The sequence below is a fragment of the Sabethes cyaneus genome, chromosome 3 (assembly GCF_943734655.1).
Source record: "Sabethes cyaneus chromosome 3, idSabCyanKW18_F2, whole genome shotgun sequence".
NCBI lineage: Eukaryota > Metazoa > Arthropoda > Insecta > Diptera > Culicidae > Sabethes > Sabethes cyaneus.
In genome coordinates, this window is record NC_071355.1 from 207,763,726 (window position 1) to 207,786,828 (window position 23,103).

Sequence of the window (23,103 nt, forward strand, 5' to 3'; positions counted from 1 at the left end):
CGAAATCGTAACTAAAGCTGGATAAAGTGGGACCAAGTTGATTTTCTATCGTATATAATCAAATCGTATAGTAGTACGGAACGACTCGCGCCTAATCGGATATTATCGTACATAAATACTTATATAGTCGTAACGCTCAAAATTATTCGTAATCACGTATCGCCTCCAAAATAGTTTATTAGCATGTATATCTGTACGTAATGCTGATTTTTATCTTTTTTATACATATGACAATTCTAGCTGGGTATGCACATGCGAGATTTATGACTCGAAACGTGATAACTTGAACTAACCTGAAAATAAAAATCAGGGATAATGAAACGAGCCAATATAGTCGGTATTAAATCAAACTGGACCAAGCCGTAAAAAAATAAGATAATGAAATGACAGCAAACGATTGAGAATTTCCTAAGCTAGATTTTACTCTAATCAGATTGTTGCAAATAGCCAGAGATATGAAATGATTTCGAACGGTTCCTAGCTATAAACTACACAGAGTATCAAACTTTGACTTCGTTTTTCTCGTAATCAGATTTTTGTGACTTGGTTCGGTCTGACTTAACACCGACCATACAGTCCCTAAGTTGATAAGCATTTCCTCTGACCAACGCTAATATGCAGAGATTATAGCGCCCTACACGCTTTCACTCGAATACTAACGCCAAATGGCGAAAAACTTATGAAACCTTGTCTACCGATTGAAAGATATTGGTCTGCAGATGAACCTGGCTGAAAACAGTGATTGAACTTTTTTTTCCGAAAACACTCTTTTTTGATATTTATTCATTTCAATATTTACTCTGGAAGTCGGTGAAAACATCACCAACGATGCGTTTAATTTTAAAGTTTCCGTGCGTTGATCATAGCCATGGTGTATCTAGATATCATGGATCATGGATCATAGCTATTGAAACATTTAGTCCACATTTTGGCTTACAGTTTCTTATCAAAACTATACATTTACCCCAGCCTTTTATGGTAACAGAAATTTTTCATTTTATCGTTAAAAATAGGTCTCTCTTATTTTTGGTGGCTCAGAAAATTAACTTAACTCCTTTGTTAGAATTAATCCGCAAAGCACACAGTATACGTAAATTTTAAACGCCGTTTGTATGCAAATGCTCACACGCCGATTCACAAACTCAGCATGAAATAGAAGCGTGAAATGTAGCAAAAGTGGCAGCTAATTTGCTTTTCTAGAGCAAACAATGACCAACCGGAACAAATAAAACAAACAAACAAACAGAGCACATTAACCACCATAAAACATCAAACGAGAATGAAAGTGTGACCGCACCCGGCCCGGCACCACCAGTCTGCCGCGTTCGTCGGCAATCAGCTTGCCTCCGGTTCATGGTAGGTACTGGCCGAAAATTGGACAATAATCACACCTTCCACCGTTCGTTCGTAGCATGGGTTATAATTTCGATATGGTAATAAGCATGAACCGAGATAATCAAATTTGACGCATCACCGACCGCACCGGTCTCTGAGTGAAATGTTGTATGTTCGCGCAGACAGGTAAACAAATAATAACCTGAAGACAGTGGAAATGGACTACGAGTACGCAAATGAAGTTTTCAACTCTTCAAGTGCTAATTTACTTAATTGCTAGTGCTGTATGCTATATGAACTTAATTTGCCTGATTTGTGAACACTGAATATTAATTTTTGAGATGCATACAGTTTGGTAAAAGCTAAATGCTTCGAACTACAAGTGTTGACAAGGGTTGCTGCTGTTAACTTTTCGGGAAAGCTATGCAAACAAACATGAATCAAAACGTTACATATTTTACGAGTTCAACTGTGCGTGAAACGTTAGCTGAGGTTTTCGCTTTCAGAAAATTCATTCGTTGCCGATGCAAAATATATGCAGTGGCGATATGCGATCGAGCATATTCAGCATACCCAGAGCTTATGAACATTTCGTTTGATTCGTACAAAATGGACAAATTTCTTCGCTCGTTTAACCAGCAGCAGCTACCTGTTACGAGCTACTTGAATGAGCTGTAATTGCTACTTTCTCCAAAGGGTACGAGATGCATCGTTTGCATCGGTCTGATGAAAGAGAAATTCTTGTACTTTACTGGTTGTTGTGTGTTAATCAGAGCGTGCACCGCCGCGGTGTCGTAAGATTGTGCAGTTGCAACGCTTTTCAAAGTTGTGAATGTAGGATAAAATAGAACAATGCATAAATAAAAAATCACCGACAAAGGCGTTTATGAATAAATTATATTTAATTCAATTTTGATCTCGTTTTAATTAAATACCAAGTGCCATTTTGAACCATGTTTATGCTCAGAAACTACATCAAAGATCCAATACACGTAAGCAAGAGAATTTCCCAAGTTTCATTTTTTGAATTTTGTTTGACTCGCTTTTCTATTAACGACTAAATTATGTCACGAATTAATTCTCAAGCATAAAATGAGCCATAATGTAGACAATATGGACGACCAATACAATCTAGTTTTAGTTTCGTATTGAAATCAATAAAATATATCGTCTCCTCTAATCTAACGTCGCAGACGAATTAATCGCTCTCTTTATCAAAGAAGCAAAACTCCACGCGTGCCGCTGCTGGAGACGGTGAGCACTTTGAATTAACTTTTCATGTGGTTATATTAATACGCTATTCTATTGTGTGATTCCCTCCTGCTGGCCGTGGTCTTAACAGACCACGTCCCACAAATGAAATTGATTGGATACTTTAAAAAGTAAACACAAAGCAGCCAACCAGTTTATTAGCCTAATGATTGTGGGTCTCTTAACGGCGAACGCATTCGCGCAAGCGTTGACCCCAGAAGGTACGATTCGAAGATCCGGAAATAATAAAACTGACTGTGGCACACCCGGCATCGATCGATAACGGAACGATAAGTCCAGCCAGACTGAACCTCTCACTGAATAAAATACCCCGCATTCAAGCGGAGTTGAAGCTTTTGCGACTGGGCGAGCCAGTGAATTGGGCGTGTGAAACGAAGTGCCAAAATAATTTATATCAACCACCCATCGTGAGTGGGGACTGGGGAAGCACACGAAAAAAGTTACGAGTTTTACGAGGTGAACACTCTAAAAAAAATGTCTCTCACATTGACCCCGACGTGATTTGAACACGCAACCTTCTGATCTGGAGTCAGACGCGCTACCGTTGCGCCACGGAGTCCGCTGTTGATGATTGGTCGTTAGACTGTAGCGACACGGCGGTTATCGTATACGGTTTAGTACTCTAACTTGCTGATAAATATAGCAACGGAAGCGTTCAGTTAGAAGCACATTGAATCGAAACAACTTTTCTCAATAAGTGAATGGCTTGCATCGTTGAGCATCGTAGTCGTTTGGGTGCTGCCGTTCTACCGGCATACAGTAATGGTAAGGCTCAAGTGTAAAATATTACGTACCGGTCTGTACCGGTGCGCACACTAAGGTTAACTATTTATTGATTCATAAGCACATTAGTTTTATATCTAAGCAAATGGAATTAATGGATTGAACTCAAAACACTGCCACTACAAATATTATGCTCAAACAAACTATTATTATTACTCATACCACAGTTCCATCTTTTGGTTTAGTTCAAATAGCAAACATCACAACAAGAGTACATATTGGCACTTTTGGTTGAACGAATTTTGAACAACTGTTGAGTACACTGAATATGAAACTTAAATTTGTATATGGGTCATTCTATCTCAAGTGACCCAGGAAATCGGAAAAATTGCAATCGATCATCAGTGATTTCAACCAAAGTTGGCATAATTGTTCATTCCGATCCCACAATCAATTTCCCAAAGTTTTTTGCCGATTGATCAATCCCCTGGCAGTGGCGCTAGACCCTTATTTACAAATTTAAAAAAGTCATTTTTCGGGTTCAAATATCTCGGAAACAGATATAAAAGGTAAAAACATGCCAATATACTTTTTCTATGGGTTTTTGGTCGCGCAATTGAATGTTGTTATCAGTTTTTAACTAATTTGTCAACATCATACATTTTTTTGCAATTTAAAACGAATAATGCGAATATCTCAAAACACCCGCAATTTTATTTTCAAATAAATATGCTTTAAATGTTTACCAGGAAACTCTACATAAGAATCTCTTAACTAGAAAAACAGTATTGGTAGTCTGGGAGATATATCATTTTGAATGCCTTGGGCATGCATAACTCTATCTGAATTGTTAGTGAAAGTATGTTCAAACACGTTTACTTAAAGCTTCCGGATATTTTCATGTCTAAAAGATGTATTTTAATGAAAAAGATGCATTTTTAACATAGAATCAACACAATCACAATCACAAAACAAAACTTGATCTTCTGAATAATTTTATTTTTTTAGCCCTCTAACGGGTAAGACCGTCTATAGACGGCCTTCGCTTTTGCAGCTCCAGAGTCACATACGAAATTTGGTTTGAATTGGCAATATGCAAAATGTGTTCAGAGCAGATTTCTTCACATTTTGATATCAATAACACAACATTTTGACTATGCATTCAAAAGTTATCCTCTTTCAAAAACAAAAATTCCGAAAAATTTCTAAAATAATTATTGCGTGAATGTTCCGTTTTTTACTTTTGAAGAAAAAACACAACTAGAACAAAATGATTGAACTTAAATTTTTTCTATGAGAAGATTTCATGCTTTATTTCAATTTTGTAATATATCTGCATTGAAAAAATATCTGGGTAGTGCGTTAGACATGAAAAACAGAAAAGAGAAATTGGACTTGTTCTAACCTGGCGCTGCTCCACATAATTATTTTTGCATGAATATCAGAACTTAAGGTTATTTTGAGTGTACTTTCATGATAAAACAGTCATTAATTTGATCGCATCATTTTTACGATGTTGCCTATTAGAGAGTAACAGTTTCGTACATTATTGTTTTATTATTTAATTTTGCTAGTTACAGATTTGTTTCATTAAATTGCATTGGTATATCGAGTAATATGGTATTTCATTCCCGAGATTATTTGAAACTTCGAAGTAATTTCGAAACTTGAAAATGGCTTTATTAACACTGCATTGCACTATGCGAAAAACTAGTTTAAAAACGGTCGAAATACGCGATTTACCCGAAAATTTTACATAAGATCACTTATATTTCATCAGCTGGAGATCAGTTTTTGAGCTAGTTTTTCCCATGAATGTACCCCATTAGGCATACGGACGTTAAGCATAATGGACGTTAGGCACAAATACGCTGGGCATTATGGACGTTAGGCATAATGGACGTTAGGCATAATGGACGATAGACATAACAGAAATTAGGCATAATGGACGCTAGGAAATGGATATGTGGAAAGCATAATGTATGGTAGGCATAACGGACGTTAGGCAATTTGACGTTAACTGAAGTTTTTGGAGCGTCTCAGTAGAATACGAAACCTGGAAATTAAATAAAAAGAAAACTTATCCACTAAAGTAGTACGAAAACAGACAAGTTTAAAGATGTATTGCACATAGGATGAGTCATGCTCGAAACATAACTAGATGAAATAAAAGTTTTTCATTGAAAGACATTATTTAGACATGAAGCTTTAAGCTTTAACAATTCAGATAGAATTACGCATGCCCCAGAAATTCAAAACGCCATATCTCCCAAGCTACCAATATTGCTAGTTTAGCGATTGTCATGTAAAATTTACTGGCAAACATTTAAAGCATATTTATTTGAAAACAAAATCGAAAATAAGTTAAATTTTTGTTTTAAATTGCAAAAAAATATATGATGTTCACAAACAAGATAAAAACTGATAACATCATTCGATTGCGCGGCTAAAAACCAATAGAAAAAGTATATTGCCATGTTTTTACATCTAACTGTTTCCGAGATATTTAAACTCAAAAAAACTTGTTTTTTTTAAATCTGTAAAAAAGGAAGTAGCACCACCGCACTATGGGCCAGAAAGCCAAATTAGGTGGAACAAATTGTTTACCCAGTAGTAGTTGATTTTAGACTATTAACGTGTTAGCAATAAAATCTTAATTTAGGATCCCGCTCTTTTGGCATGAGCTTTTTAGGGCGACCCTTAAATTAACTAAGATCTAGAAATTATCTTCAAAACGAAACAAGATGGAGGGATATTTACTTCAGCAATTTTATAGCTTAAAGTATTTTGAGTAATATTGTCGGAGTCGAAAGCTCTCTATTTCGAACCGTTTTTCCTAAATTAAGTTGGGATGACTCTGCTATTTTGCGATTTTTCTATGTAACTTTTTTATTTTGCATTTCTCGCAAAACACTTCTTTAGATGACTTTTGAGGCTCAATAAGACGCAACTTTTGGTGGAGAAAGAAACTGGATATCTACTTTACGTCTACGCTTATATCGAATTTTGTGTTAAAAATAACGTTTTAACCAACGTTTTCAAATGTTAGTATCTTGGAAAGATTCAAGCAGAATTAAAATCGGTTGATCACGTTTGAAAGAACCTAGTTTTCTGTGCCTAATATCAAAAAAATTGGAGAGGGGATTTTTGTCTATCTCAATTTAATCAACATTAAATATGTAAGGTTGTAATATATTTAGGTATACAAAAGCGAACGTGTTGCGCCATAACTCCGGAACGACTTGACTCATCAAACTTGGCGTACATGTTTCATGACATAAGTGAATCAGCACAAGGGGTTAACAAAAAGGGGATGGTCACTAAAATAAGCGGGAAGTCCAAATAAGTAAAAGCGGCTGCGATTACCTTGCATTTGGACGGTTAGCAGTTATACAAGTGGCTGGGTGATTAGAGGAAGAGGGTTGAAAAGATGAGACAGTCACAACTATGAAAAGATGAAACAGTGACAATATGAAGAATTAAGGCTTTGTTTCTGTTTCATTATAAGGATCTTCGGAAATAAATCAGACGTATAAGAGGCTTTGGACAAAAGGGGTGCTGACCGAGAAGAGCTAATCAGGAGGAGGGGTAGACCCGGTCAAATGAGGAAAAAAATTTTGTTTTTTGTATTATGAGAATTTCCAAACTAAAATGCAGTGTTGTGAAGACCGCATTCGTGTGGATTCGTAATGAACAAAAACTGCGACAAGTTTTTATGCATTTAGTTATCAAACGCTCCGCTCGTCATTGAACCCATTATTGCATGTGTAAGCGAGGGTGTAAGATGAAGAAGAAAAGAAGTAAAGCAAAATACATCATAGTGTGCCACTTGCGCTCAAGACCTGTTGACAGCTCATGAGCTTTGGCTTCGTGGGCAGGATGTGCAAAAAGATGCTATGAGGCTGTACACTCGCGAGTGTGTAAGTACCAGAATGTATGCACACAGTACCAGCAATTGTTTTACAAGTGAATGAAAGACAAAAGGATGGTAGCCTCTGATAAATGGGGAGGTCCGAATCGTAATAATCTCCGTCGCGGGCAGAAAACAAGTTAAACTTCTTTTTCGGTAGTTGACTACAATTGACGGGGACGAGACACAATACTCGGGTAATTTTTCAAATGGACCTAAGTGGCAATGAGAGATTCTCTTCGTATCTCCTCTCTTCCGCTTTTTACGGCGATACTAATGGTTTTTAATACATCAGCTTTGCATGAATCGGTTGCCAAAATTTTCCGTAAAAAGCGGAAGAGAGGAGCCGCGAAGAGAATCTCTCATTGTCACTTAGGTCTATTTGAAAAATTACCCGAGAATTAGCGTCTAAAAATAACGCAATTCCGCCATCGTGGCACACTAACCTGCTCCAACGCACGGATCCCTTGGCTTGGTAAAAGGAAATGAATTACAAACCTAGTAACTGTTGCTTCAATAACTTTGTATTTTTCCTTTAATGAGTGTTGGTTCAATGACTTTGTAATGTAATTTTCCGCTCTTTCCCCTTTACGTCTTATTCCCCTCTAGGGTACTATGAAACACATTTGATTTAATTACTTTCGTCTGCCTTTCTCTCCGTTTATTGGAAAGACTACCGTTTTAAAAAATTAATGCCTAACCTCATTATAAAGGTCAAGTCATCACGCTGTATTCGAAAGCACGTATTATTTGACTTTCATGCACCTCAGATTTTTCTTCACAGGATGTTAGTATTGGTCAAAACAATGAATTTAAAGAAGGTCTTAAAATATTCTATCTTGGGTTTTTTTTACAAAATTCAATGTTTAAGATAATTTAGGGGTCATCGCCTCTCAAATGATCTCAACCGCTGTAAATGAATAAGGTACCCCGGGGCAAGTGGGAATACGGGGTGAGTGGGAACAACGCTCATAACTCTCTTCAACCTCATTTTCTCCAACTGAACCTTGCTAGAAATAAAAGCTACAACTCCAAAGCATACGTTAAAATTATTGGTTAACTATATAATTGGCATTTACTGCTCGCCCAGAAGACGTCGAAGGAGATTGCAATGCGGTAGGATGTCATGTGTCATGTCATTTTATCGCATCAAAAAGTCTGTAAGCAGCGGAAGCTGGAGAAATGGAGGTCTGCGGTTTCCACGTGCGCCAGACGAGATCAAATCGGTTCGTGCAAGCACGGTGTTCAAAATACCGTTATTAAAATAAAATAGGCCATTTAAACGGAAAATGCCAATTGGTTTGTATTGCCCTCCTACACCTCTGAGCCAATTTTATAAAAATCGATCGACGAATTTTTGAGTTACGCCCTTTTGAAGTTTTAAAGGGCAGATTGCTCATATAAAGTAAATAAAAATCTTCAATGCCACTTCCAAAATGAATGTAAATTACAGCCGGTATTGATTTTTTATGCAACATATGCCCATTGCCGACCATTTTAGGAGTTTTACGCTGTATTGCGACTAACCGGAAATATTCCGGATTAAGTCATCGCTGTGGAAAATAGCCAGTATCGAACATGAACAAATACTTATCATGCGACTCCGCAAATTACGCCAGAATTTAAAAACAAGACTGTCACTGGCAGTCAGATCAACTACCTATCACCACGTTGGTTATATCTTGACAAGTTCCGGGGACTTCCGGGAACACCCGGACGAGTGACCAATTTCGTCCATAAACAAAAGCTTATCGGGCGGCACCTTAAATCACACTAGAATTAAATAACTAGATCAATGGAAGCCAAAACTGCTATCTAGGGTCAGGTTTGGTCATATCTGGACATATTTGGGGGACTCCGGAAACCCCTAGGAAATGACCAATTTCGAACATGAACAAAAACTCATCATACGACACCTTAAATCACACTAAAACTTTTAAAATAGATACAAGTAAGCCAAATTTAGTACTAAGAACTACAATGGCCAATTCCGAACACGTCTTTATTATCAAAAATGTACCACATTGTGTTATTGACTTCCCAGGGGCTCCCGGGGTCCCCCAAATATATCCAGACATGACCAAATCTGATCCTAGATAGCAGATTTGGCTTCCATTGATCTAGTTTTTGAATTCTAGTGTGATTTAAGGTATTGCACGATAAGTTTTTGATCATGAACGAAATTGGCCACTCGTCTGGGTGTTCCCGGAAGTCCCCGGAACTTGTCCAGATATATCCAACGTGGTGCTAGGTAGTTGATCTGACTGTCAGTGATCTTGTCGATCTTGATCGGAGTCGCATGATAAGTATTTGTTCATGTTCGTTACTGGCTATTTTCCACGGCAATAACTTAATCCAGAACATTTCCGGGTAGTCCCAATACAGCGGAGAACTCCTAAAATGGTCGGCAATGGGCATATGTTGCAGAAAAAATCAATACCGGATGTAATTTACGTTCATTTTGGAAGTGTCATTGAAGATTTTTATTTACTTTATATGAGCAATCTGCCCTTTAAAACTTCAAAAGGGCGTAACTCAAAAATTCGTCGATCGATTTTTTTAAAAATTGGCTCAGAGGTGTAGGATAGCAATACAAACCAATTAGCATTTTCCGTTTAAATAGCCTATTTTATTTTTTAATAACGGTATTTTGAACACCGTGGCAAGGATTGCTTGCATCCCGGTACGCACCATAGGGAAATTTTCCAAGAAAGCCGAAATTTCTGAAAACCCTTGCAAAGAATCATCAAAAAAGACTTGTACGCATCTTCCAGACCTAGAGTGAAAGGCCACTTGATTATGGAACAGGTAAAGAAACTACTAGCAATTCATTCGAAGAGAGTGCTTTTTTTGTTGAAGAAGGAAAAAATGATAATCCTGTTTTCCGACGAAAAGCTGTTCAGCATCAATGCTGTGTCCAACAGCCGCACAGACCGGTCCATTTCACCGAAGAAATTTAGGAATGATTCGGAGAAAATGAAATTTAAGTTCCAAATTTAGCCTCCGGCTGGTGTCGTGATGTTTGGCTTGGTGGTGTTTAACGGTTCGAACCTTAACTCTTTGGAATATTAAATTTGAGCGTATATTATAGAACAAGCCTGCAAAACATCTCACCCTGAAGACCCTGTCATTACGCGTACATGGCAGTCGATGTCGGAGGACTACGTTCGAAAGGCGTGTTCCAGTTTTCAGCGTAGTCTTGAGGCTGTCATTGATAAAAATGTAGGACACTTCGAGTAAATTTATTTAACAGGACCTAATAGAGATTTCTGAACTCGAAAATGATGATATTATTGCTTAAAGTAATTGAAAATGGGATTTGAAGGAAATACCATTGACTGTCCCCATTTTTCCTGTCGCAGTACGTATGGTAAGGTAGAGTACGGTTTTCCGGACAAACGTGATGACGCGGCTGATCAAAGCTACTCTGGAGCGAGTGATGTGCTACGTGAAAGGACTGGCGAAAGTTGTGAGACTACGGTAGGCCAGCCACGTCGCAAGGATGCCGGTGCTATGAAATCCGTTCTCTTCAAGAACCCCACCGGCACCAGCAATAGAGGGACCCAACGTGCTAGATGGCTCGACCAGGTTGATATTCTAACTTGCGTGTGTCGAAACTACGATAAGCCCAAGACCGAGTACAATAGAGAAGAACTCTTGATATGGCAAGAACCACCCCAACTCAGCTGGTAAAGTAAGTAAGTAAGTAAGTAAGTACATACGGTATTTTGGAGGGTAAAAATCGCAGATTTGTTTTCAGGCAACGCTTAAAGTTTACCAGGAATTTATTGGGGGCAAGGTATATTTTATCTTTAAATTGTTTTAATTTTGATTAAACCTTTTAATACTTGTCCTTTTCTTGAAAATTCTAAAAATTCTCCACGCAGTGCCTGTAATTGTTGATTAATACGCCTCCATCACTATCCGCTTTCAGTTTGTACTCCGTCAAATATCGTCTGCAGCACCTTCCGCTCAGAACTCGGCAAGGGCGCGCTTGTCCACCGTGAGCAGTGTCACAGCTTTGAGGTGAAATTAGTCGTCATCGATTCTGAAAATTTTAAAAACAGTTTTTTGTTGGAAACAAAAAAAAATTGTTCTTGAAAATATATTTGCTGTGTTCAGATTGACAAGAAGAATGCAGTGAATACATTTCTATAAACAGAAACCCGCTTTTGGGCCCAAAAACTGCCTCCAAAATCGCTTATTAGTGTATTCTATCACTAGACAAACATTAGAAAAAATCAATTTAATTTCTCAAAATATCATGAAGAACTACAAAATAAATAAATACGCATAAAAAATGTATTATTCAAATGAAAACATATACTAAAATTCAACTTGTTATCCGATTTTGATTGCAATGCAGACAACTAAATAATTAAAAGTAACATGCAAAATATCCTCACTCCGAAAACTGAGCCGACAGTCACACCAGCAGGTGAGCAGCTTCCATCGTAAACATTGCAAACCGCGAAAGAAGCAGAGATGATCGCTTCCGGCTCCATCTTCCCCGATGGCGGTGGTGCCACTGCCAAACTTCGACCCAACGCGATTTTGTTCGCTCATTAATTTCGACAAATTTATGGGTGTTACCATTAAGCGATAAAATACCTTTCGCGCGGCCACGCGGAAAAACAGCGCCAGGTCTGCGATATTTCGCACACAATCACACACGCCAGTCTGTGGTTTGCGGTTGCAGTAGGGTGCTTCATCGCTCGGAAACCATGGCGAATATTCATGGTTTTTACAATGCTCAAATACGTAATTAAATTTTCAGACTCGTCTAGAATTATAATGTTTCTGTTAAATTTTAACGTATGCTTTCCGACTGTAATATGCAATTTTCAGGTTCTGTTTTTCGGCTATGTAGTCTGTATTTAGCAGTCAAAACGATGTTTTGCTTCTATATCCGACGTTTCGGTGGTTTTATTCCACCTTTTTCAAGGAAACTAAAATATTATTACAAATAAATTCGTTTTTTTCCGTCTTAGAAGAAGGACTTATTTTTAACTTACAGAGGCTGTACGTTTTGTTGTCTGGTGTATGTGTGTATCTACTTTGTGATCGTCCATGTAATTTACAAATGGCGTCCTCTTTATATTGCTGTGTGAATACTGATAGTGATTGTTTGGTCTTCATTTTAACTGTTTTTTTACTTACTACATTTAATATAATAATTTGTTGTAATTGTGTCACTTTTTTCTATTTTTAGTAGTCCGGTAAAACGAGCTTTTGCGGTAAACGTCTGTTAGTGTCTCTAGCAACGGTTTGTGTGCCGTCTGTTTTTGCTGTTGGTCACTTTGATTGTACTGACTGTTTGAGATTTGACAATTGTGTGGTGACGGTATAGCGTCACTCTGATCTGTGATTGTTTACATTTTTTAGTGTGTGTAATACTCCTGCATATATAATACTTAACCCTTGTGTATCTGTGCGTTTGTTTATGCTGTTTTCATTTGATACTATGTGACACATTTCAAGATACGGAAGAGAGTGTTGTTTGTTATGTTTGTCTATGATTTTTGTGCTGTTAAAGTCGAATCTATGATTTAGTGTTATGGTGTGATCCATTAGTGCTGTCTTTTCCTTTAGTGCGGCTATTTGTGTTTCTACGGGTATGCATTCGGTGTTATCCTGTGGTGTTAACAGTTTTTCCAGTGCGTTATAGTGTGTTTTGTGTCCACTTAATCTTGTTTTTAATCTGTTGGTGGTTAATCCTATATAACAAGCATCACAATCTTTGCATGGTATGCTGTAACTTACGTTGCTATGGTTGCTATTCTTCTAAGACGGAAAAAAACGAATTTATTTGTAATAATATTTTAGTTTCCTTGAAAAAGGTGGAATAAAACCACCGAAACGTCGGATATAGAAGCAAAACATCGTTTTGACTGCTAAATACAGACTACATAGCCGAAAAACAGAACCTGAAAAAAAGTTTCTGTTAAATTCTAAAAGAATCAAATGCAATTCTGCGTGAAATGGTTGCGGCTCAAATTTGTAATCTGAACCAATCTACGGAACCACGGTGAGCGAATACCATTTAAGCGGCAATTCTCGACCCTACCGCCGCGGCGTCTGGCGAAAAAAAGGGAGCCGCAGGGACCGAGCTTACGTTAAGTGGTCCTCGGTGATGAGGATATCCGCTTCGTCTTCATTTATCATATTAATCCATTCATACCGGAGACTTTTAAAAACAGTTCACATAACAAAAAAAAATCTATCAATGCGAAAGGCATACCTACCTAAAGCGAAACTAAAATGGGGTGCAGGAAAGTATTTGGAAAACAGCTTCCCGGTGAACGTCTGCTGCATCCGAATGTCGCAAAAATCTCGCCTTAAACCAAAAAAAAAAAACTTTGACGAGCCGTAAAGCTGAAGGCATTATTTTATAGCTTAACAATCGGGTTTCGTTTTAGTTTTTTTTTTTTTTTAATTAAATTTCGCGACACCATTCCGTTCAAAGTTGTCGCCCAAAATAAGTGCCGTTGAATAAAATTTAAATAGTAACGTCCACCCGTTTCCGGCGTTTGAGTGCCACAGCAAAACGGAGCAATACAGGAAAAGTGTTTCGTTTAGAATAAGGTCGCTTCGTTCAAAGGAAATCAAATATGATTAAAATAAAATTGATGAGATGCCAGATATTGGCTGTAAACTAAGGTTGTTGCTGATTTTCAAGCGAGCGTCTTCAATTTAAAATGTTGATTGGGTGACTTTATACCGTTTGTTTAACACGAATCTTATTATTATTATAGTTACAGCCATTGAATTTAGGATAGTAATTAATTTTATTTCAACTCTAAAAGCGTATTTCTATGAATTACTATTTTTGTAATAAAAAATATTGTTGAACAAACTATAGTTTTTAAAGTTATTATAACAATTTTGATTAAGAGTTGATATTTTGGAACAAAGAAACTTAAAATTATATATACTTACTGATAATTCTAATGCTCTGGGTTCAGCATTTTCACTGTGACTGCTTTTGATACTGATTAACACTAGCCATATTCCTGTAGAGAGAGCAAGAAAAAACAACCGATTAATAAACGATAATGTCTTACAAATCATATAACGAATGTAAGCATAAGCGAAAAGAGATGGTCCGTAACCTAGTTTTTGTTTCGTTATGTCAAAAGTATCATTTTCATGTCAGACATGAATCGATCGTAAATTTCACACGCTCCACTGAGTGGCACTGTCACGGGAGGAGGACACCTGTCGAGACCTCCTTTTCGTGGGAAATACACCCCGGGTGGCCGCTTTGAAAATTGGCAAGGAAATTTCTTTCATTTCCTTCCCCACACTGATTATTATCACCCATCAGCATCATTTAATTAATCGATTGTTTCTAAGCGTTCGGCAGTAACTAACACATGTAGGTAGGTACCGATATATCATTAAGAGCAGCATCCGAAAAGAAAAGAAATAAAGAGTAGACACCAGCAAAGCCGCGTGCCGTGCGGTTCGCCTAGATTTTCAAACTCCAAATGAATTATTACTTTCGGTTACGGCGGAAATTCCCCACCACGAACTCTGCGGAGTGCTTGATGAAAACTAATGCGGACTTACAGACCATGTGCCAATTATTATCGATCATTGCAGATTATAATATGCAACGCGAACTGACACCCAATAAATCGCATTGGTTTCCATTATCTAGTTCAATTGCAATGTAACTGCAAATGTACCATCACAATTAATCAGCCGTCTGGTCGATTGGATCAGAAACAAAAATTGTTGTGTAAATTTAAGATTGTATCACGTTTTAGACATATATATTACTTTCAAATACAATATGCCATTAGACTACGATATAATGGCATTTTATGATATCAGTGCTTTTTTTATGTAAGATCTCGAATATCTCTTATCATAGAAAGTTTTATGATTTTTGCATTTTTATTTTTTTGTATGTATGGTATATTTGTACTGACACAATAGCACTAACCTTAATAAGTAGCACTACACACATATAAAATTTAAATCTCTACTGGTGGGAAACACATTAATTAAAATCAGACCAACAAGTGAAAATAACCATGTTCAGTGAAGTGCTAACAATCGTCTCTATGAGCAAAATTGTGACACAATTAACATGCCTTACAGATCATGGGAACACCAGTGCGTTAATACATTATCAATTACAGTACAATTAATTTAATGTAAATTTAGTAGAATTTTACTTTAATTTTACTTTTACTTGAGATTGCGATTGAGATCTTTTTTTATCTACACAGTTAAAAAACACCGCATTCGGTAAAATTTTGCCGAAATCTCAATAGCCGAACGTTCGGTAAAAATATCAATGGAGCATATCGATGTTTACGGATCTTTAGTAACGTTTGATAATATAAAAAAAATTATTAATATTTTTTGAAACGATGGTTCTACAATTGATGAAGGGACGGTAGGGGAAAGTAATGAACATTTTTTGGAAAATCGAGGGGAATACGTAGCTACGCTTAACAAGTCGTCGTTGTGACTCCTACCTTTTGTCCAATGCTGGAACGTGCATGGGTCGAACCAAGCTATAATCAGAGATTATAACCGGAATCGAACCCACAACACCCGCCAGGGCGTGCCCAAGTAACCAGAAGTTCGAATATTACTTGACACGTGAACTCGAAAGTTCACAATTAGTTCAAATTCAGTTCCGTGGAAGTTTCTTGCTGATTAGTAGTGTATATCAACTATACGTGGAACTAAATGCTTCAAGAAGTGCTGTGAGTACTTCATAGATACTTCAAAGCTATTAGGATGCTACATGAAGTTCTGAAGTAACTTTAGTTGTTAACAAGTTCTGTAGTGCATGCTTCTGGCCACGAAATGTTTTTTTTTGTTTAAATTTCTGATGATCAAACCAGCAGAACCTAAAACTGTTTGAGATTAATTATTTTTATTTCACTCGAATAAATTTAATCATCGCACATTTCTAATTACAAATATAAATTAGAATGCAATGCTCTTCATTATTGTGTTGTGGTTGTGTAGCATATGCTGTCGGTATCTCACTACTAGTTAATTGCCTGGCTCCAAACTTTGTGTTCTATAATTAACTCGCGCTGCATGAAGCTGCTGCAAGTTCTAAAACGAACTTCTACTTAAGAACAACTCATTGGCAAAATTCGCATCGCTTGTATACGACAAAGGTGACGTAGTGGATCGGGATAGGTTTACAACGCAGAACATCCGGGTTCAAACCCAACATCAGGCAAATGCAACGAATATAGAAGTTATAGGTAGAAGTATAATAATAGAACATAGAAGTGCTGCTAAATTTTAGTTTTTTCTTAGTTGTTGATAGTTTATTTCGAAGCTGCTTAGCGTTCTATGCAGCGAACTCAAGACAGCTTGAAAGTTCTGTTAATTACTTAAAAGTGAAGCTGCTTAGCAAGTTATAGATTAGTACACATAAAGCTGTTTAACCCTCGTTAGACACCATTATTCGAACTCTTGGTTACTTGGAATGTGGCTCGCTGGTACTTGTACCTTTGAACCATAGAGGCGCTGGACCAGACGGCGTGTTTTTAGTCTTTGACCCTGAAATGCGGTCAGACATTAATATTAATATTTTTTGAAACGATGGTTTTTACAATTGATGGAGGGACGGTAGGGATATTAATGAAGATTTTGGGAAAGGACGGGGGGGGGGGGTTAATAGGTAGCTACGCTTAACAAGTAGTCATTGCTATTCCTATCTTTTGTCCAATGCTGGAAGGTGCATGGGTCGAACCAAGCTATAATCTAAGATGGATTTAAACCCACAACACCCGCCAAGGTATGTGGCTCGTTGGTACACATATACGTTTGAAACGCAGAGGCGCTGGACAAAAGGAGACTGCGCAACCCTCTTGCTAAGGTAGCGACGTATGTGGTTAGGTTATTATTTTTAGACATAAATTGTGCCTGTGGACAAAAGGCCAGCTTCAGAAGCTATAACTTTTTTGTTTTTCAATTAATTCATTCTACTTCTTTGTAATTAATCTACGCGCATATTTTGCAGAAGGAACCATCACACTAGGTGGTAACGATTTCGTAATATAAACGTCACAAATCTGAAAAAATTCGATTTTTCCGACTTTTGTTTACTAACAACCCTTCTTGTAAAAGGTACGCCCTGCCAAGTCAACATTCATAATTTTATCATTTAGTTCATTGAATTACTTTTCTGAAACAACTAAAAATTCGGAAATCCGTCTATTTTTCACTGAGATATAGCAGTTTGAATTTTGGGGTCAAATTGACCCCAATGTACAGACAACGTAAGTATTTTTTTTGTACAGACAGAATGTTAATCGAACACCACTGACACGAATAGTTGAATTAATCGATTAGTGCAGATAATGCCCACCGATTAATCGGTAATCGAATAATTAAAAATGTCGGACGTCACTAGTTGGCAGACACAGTGGGCCGACCACATCACAAGGATGCTGGGCGACTATCCAGTTAGATCTGTTCTCTTCAAGAACCCCACCGCCATCAGGAATAGAACAGCACGGCTTAACGTGCTAGATGGTTCGACCAGGTTGAAGCCGACTTGCGTGTGTCGAGACGCTTAACGAATTGGCGACGAGTAGCTCAGGGATATGGTAAAAGCCATCCCGGCTCTTTCGGTAGGTAGGTTTTACTCACTAAACTACTGCCTCCCGTTATATTATGCAGTCTACTACCTAGTTTAGTTTTATACTACAGTAGACTACATAATATAACAGGCGGCAGTAGTTTAGTAAGTAAAACATTTGGGTATTAACCGAAAGAGCGTGAGTTCGAGCTCCACCTGCCATTGGACAACCCAATATAATGTTGGTCTATATCGAAATTTTTTGGATCATTTAAGCAATCATTCTTCGAATCTGACACTTCCTGAGGGGTTTCCTTATTTCTTCTCTTGCGCCGATAAGGCTAAACAATTCTTTCGGCTTGCCTACCCCGGTTTCGATTTTTTTATACGGAGACGAATAAGTCGGTACGTGTATTTGAAAAATTATCAGATTGTTCTTTTTTGTCAATTACTCGACAAGAGTAATCGAGACACTGAGTGCGGAAACAATCAGTCATAACGGGATAACCAACTTGAAGTACTTTCGCTGTATGACTACAAAACATTGAATAAATCATAATCGGACGATCTAACAAATACAGAAAGTGAGATATCTGGAAAAATCGTGCCTGAATAAAACAACTAATTATATCTCAATAACCTATAATCACAGACAAACAGACGAGACACTCGCGTTAATTCCATCGTCCAATAAAAACCACTCATTTTTCAAAAAAGCATGTTTCGCAACATGGCCACAGCGCGGCGCGCGAGGGTTATTTCGAGTTTTCAGTATAAAACCATACAAATGTAATAGCTCTACAGCATAAAACCCTGCAAATGCAGGCTACTGCAGGGTGCTAGTGTGCAACCAAAATGTGTAGGACGATGGTTTTTAAAGGATTTTCTTCTATGTGTCATGTCAGTTCGTCAGTGCTATAATGTTAGTGTCTACAGTAACCTTACATATCCAAATCAGATAAATAACGTTAAAATAACGTTAATATTTAAAAAGTTAGATGCCAACGCCACGATTACTATTTAAATTACAGCTGCTTCAAATATACTAGAAAAAGTGATATTTTATTACAAACAATATTGCTGAAAACAGTAAAAGCACTCGAGAAGTTATAAGGGTTTTTCCGAGCACCGAGTCGATCTGCCCTACTGTGCCTCCCGTTTTAGTCAAATTCTCTTATTTTCTTTTGCTTATACCTCTGTGAATACTAAGTTTAAAAACAAAATACAGTCCCCAATATTATGGGCCACCCAGTATTATGGGCCAGTCTATACTTTACGTTAGTTTCATACGTAACAAATTAATATTTAACTATCGAGTATGAGTTCAATAGATAGAAGCAACATTCCGCTGCATGCTTGAGAACAATACACTTAGTTCCAATGCGTTAATTTTCTTAATTTTCCGATAGTTGTCAGTTGGCTCCAATCGGCTGTCGATTTGTTGCTATTTTTGCGGTTGTTATAAAAAGTCGGTTGTGAATCATAAGCTGAATAGCGGCGTAAATTTGTGTGTCTGAGTAAAAAATGAACGGAAATCGAGGGAATAGGTATGTATTCATTGAATTACGGTGAAACCACCTAGAAAAATTCATTTTCCGCTTTAATATACGAAATTAAACAATGGCCCATAATACTGGGAGCAAAATTAACTTTTCCCAGTATTATGCGTCAAGCAATTTGTTTTCAATAAAACGAAAAAATGTGCACAGAAAATCAATATACAGAAATCGAAGCTCTATGATCCTGATATATTGCATCACGCTCTTGATCTAGCAAGACAAACCGAAAAAGTTCGGGAAGTTGCAAGGGATCACAGTCTACCGTACAGTACAGTTCCTCGTTATTTTTGGAAACCACCCAAAACTAATAAGCCAGGATAAAATACTTTTCTTCTTCCTGAACTTACTTACTTTACTTAGTTGGCTTGCTGTCCCAAGATAAAGCCTGATGAACAAAGTTTCTCCACTGCACTCGGTTGTGGGACAACGCTCTCCAATTTCTCAGAGTCTCTCGACCTAATCTAACCATCTTACTCGCTGCGCCCCTGGTCGTCTTATTCTTAATCTCAACTCTTGCAGACAATTTCTGAGTACAGTACAAAATACAACAAGATCCCTAAATCGCGAGAACCACACACACACACACACACACACACACACACACACACACACACACACACACACACACACACACACACACACACACACACACACACACACACACACACACACACACACACACACACACACACACACACACACACACACACACACACACACACACACACACACACACACACACACACACACACACACACACACACACACACACACACACACACACACACGCGCGCGCACACACACACACACACACACACACACACACACACACACGTTTTTCTCGAAATAAAACCAATATTATTTTACTGACCCATAATACTGGGAACATTGAACCATAATTCTGACCACAGCGGGGTGCTATCCCTATCTTAACGAACGGTGTTTGACAGTCGACTTAACGAAGGGCGCTATTGCAAGAAATAGCGCCCGCCTGACAGGTAGATTTGCTGCCAACCTTGTCGAGATGTGCTCTGTGCTGAGATGGTGGCAACAAAAACATGGCACCCATCGCAAGCCCCTGTCTGACCAGGTTTAAAAGTGGCCCATAATACTTGAAGTGGAATATGTTTACATTTTGTTGTTCTGCAAAAAAGTGTGTGATTTTTGAACAAGATTGCCTGCAGAACATCAAATTATGGTATATTTACAATCAATTAAGTTATAAATAATCTGAAAATTATTTAAATCTGTGTTTCTACCGATAATTTTGTAGCAGCATCATGCTTAACTGGCCCATAATACTGAGATGACTGTATTTTCACATTTTCAAAGAAAATTGCCCAAAAAATCAGAAAAATTTTAAATTTCAGCGTCAGTGTTGCCAAACATTTATTAATTTGATTTGAAAACTAAATTTGCATTTTTCTCTCAATGAATGCAGTTTTATCCCGAAAATTCCAACCCCATCGTGTTTCTCATATTTTTTACATGAGAATAGCTCATCACCACGAGATGTTCTGCTTCGATCTGGAGATACAGAGTTTTGAAGCAGGCAACCTCCGATTTCCCATGAATAATCCAGAGTAAAATTACATTTTCTTCAAGCAGGTAAAACTTAATAATACTTCGCGTTATCGTGGAACATGTATTCTGCATATAATAAAGCTTACTAATGTTTTTCCGGATTCCTTAGGCAATATTCTTTGAAAATGAGGATACATTTTCGCTCTACCTTAAATTTCCAGACATATAAGCGAAAGAAATTAAGAGCATTTGACAAAAATGGGGATTTCCTCAAAAAAAGGTGGTACTCGTATCATTCGTGGGGAGGTCCAACTGGCAGCAAACTTAGGCTTTTTACTTGCTGACCTTAGACAACCAATCTGACATAATTTGATTCAATTCCTAGAAGTTCGCAGCATTTTGGAAATTTGTAAAAAGTTTGTTGCTTTGACTCTATCAGGAAAAGGATTGAATAGCAATCTGTGGACCGTTTGCTAGTTATGTTAATTAAACTAAACATGCCAGATTCAAAACCTCACTGGCAGATAGGATTATTTATGACAAAGTCATCAATATAATAATATTTTAATATCTTGCTTGCTAGGTATGCATGTGATCCCATATGTTTTGTAGGTTGCAATAATTGGAGTAGTCATATTTGAATTTAAAGCCCAAAAATTTTTAAATTAAAAACAGATTAGATTTCGCTATAAGTGACTACTTTCAACAAAATGTCATATGAAAATAATGAACCACAAATTTATAGTTGCCATAAATACAAGACAATATAATTAACGCCGATTGTTCTTCTCTAAATTAATGACGGGCATCCAAGCCTTGTTCGATATTATCTTTTTACGTAACTGCCCAACTTTTCCTGCAACCGACCTGCAACTTTTCGCCTCATTTGTACTTTTCTCGATCTGTTTCTTTCTCTTACCGCACTCATTTCGATCGTTCCATTCACAAAAAAAAAGATTATCACTGATTCGATGGGGCCACTGTACGCTTACATTGATGCAGCATCAACAGCGCAGCGCTCGAGATATAGCGAGCAAATGCAACCGTCCGAGATTTGTTCGTGAAATTTACATAAGTGGCCGCCACGCCGCGGCCCGATACAGCCGGCCTACACACCCGGCCGAGTTCGTGGCGTCGTCGTGTGTTATATGGTGGCTCTCTTTTATCGTCGACCAGCTTTCCGATAGTTATCAACACACTTTCGAGTTTCCCCCTATCGAAAATTCGATGGACTAATGAAGTTGGTTTCGCTGTGATTACAATGATAAGTACTCCTTGATGACTTTTTGGAAACAGAAGTTCACGTTTGAAGAATATACGAAATCGCATTGACGAAAATGACTCCATGGCCTGGACAATTGCTTGGATCAGTTGTAAGTATTGAAGTTGTTAATGCATGTATCACACCTTAACTCAAAGTGACATCAAAGTGAAAAAATTAGATTAACGGTCTGTCAAAAGTTTCTTTTCACCTACCAGTGGCTTAAATAAAATGTTTAGAATGCTCGATGGATTTCTTTAACCACACACTGACCCTTTATTGGGCGGCTTCCTGTCCTTCTCGAGGCGCCCAAGGCAATTTACGATTCCCTCATTCGACTCGCTAACCACAGTGGAGTCTCATTACAATAAATCGAACAGTTATACCGTCTCAATCTACTTGTTGGCAGCTCACCCGCCGGGAATGTCATCTTGTTTGTTCCGTTTCGCTGAACTGGCCCGATTTAACCTCGACCCATCGCATCAGTCCCATCTCGGAAGAAGCGGGACGATACAGTTAGAGCGAGCGTAGCGACACGATCGGCTCCAAACAACCCATTTTCCGTATATATAGTAAACGAGCCACAATGACTGGGACAAATGATAGTGAATCGCATTGGATGCGCCTCCCCGTCCTCCTCATCATCCTCCTCCTTCCAGATTTCTCAGACATCTTGCCAATCCTACTCTCTGTAGGGCACACCGACACGAAGTAAGTCAATTCAATTCATAGTAGGTGCACAATCAGCATGAGAGCAAAGTGGAGTGCAGAAAAAAATCAAAAGCATGTGAGAAACAGCCTTTCCGACCACTTTTGTATGCAGGTTGGTAGGTATATAACTGTAGTTCAAGTTTTTACGATACGTTCCAACTATTATTGCTACAGTTTGTCCTCCTCCCACCAGCCGGCTGCAGCCTATACGCGTGCGAAGAGGAAAAGCGAAGGAAAAACC

The 23,103-nt window shown here is 37.9% G+C and overlaps 1 protein-coding gene and 1 non-coding gene across 2 annotated transcripts in view; both read right to left on the reverse strand.

Annotated features, from left to right (window-relative positions):
* The window catches only part of LOC128740653 (mucin-5AC-like), a 42,722-nt gene extending 20,141 nt beyond the window's left edge, over positions 1-22,581 (reverse strand). The window contains exons 1-2 of the mRNA XM_053836215.1: positions 22,566-22,581; positions 14,180-14,253 (exon numbers count right to left, since the gene is read on the reverse strand). Of these exons, the coding sequence (XP_053692190.1) occupies positions 14,180-14,253; positions 22,566-22,581 (90 nt within the window). The remainder of the gene's footprint in view (positions 1-14,179; positions 14,254-22,565) is intronic.
* Positions 3,095-3,166, reverse strand: Trnaw-cca (transfer RNA tryptophan (anticodon CCA)). The gene has a single exon. It is a non-coding gene; the product is annotated as a tRNA-Trp (tRNA).
* Positions 22,582-23,103: the final 522 nt, after the last annotated feature.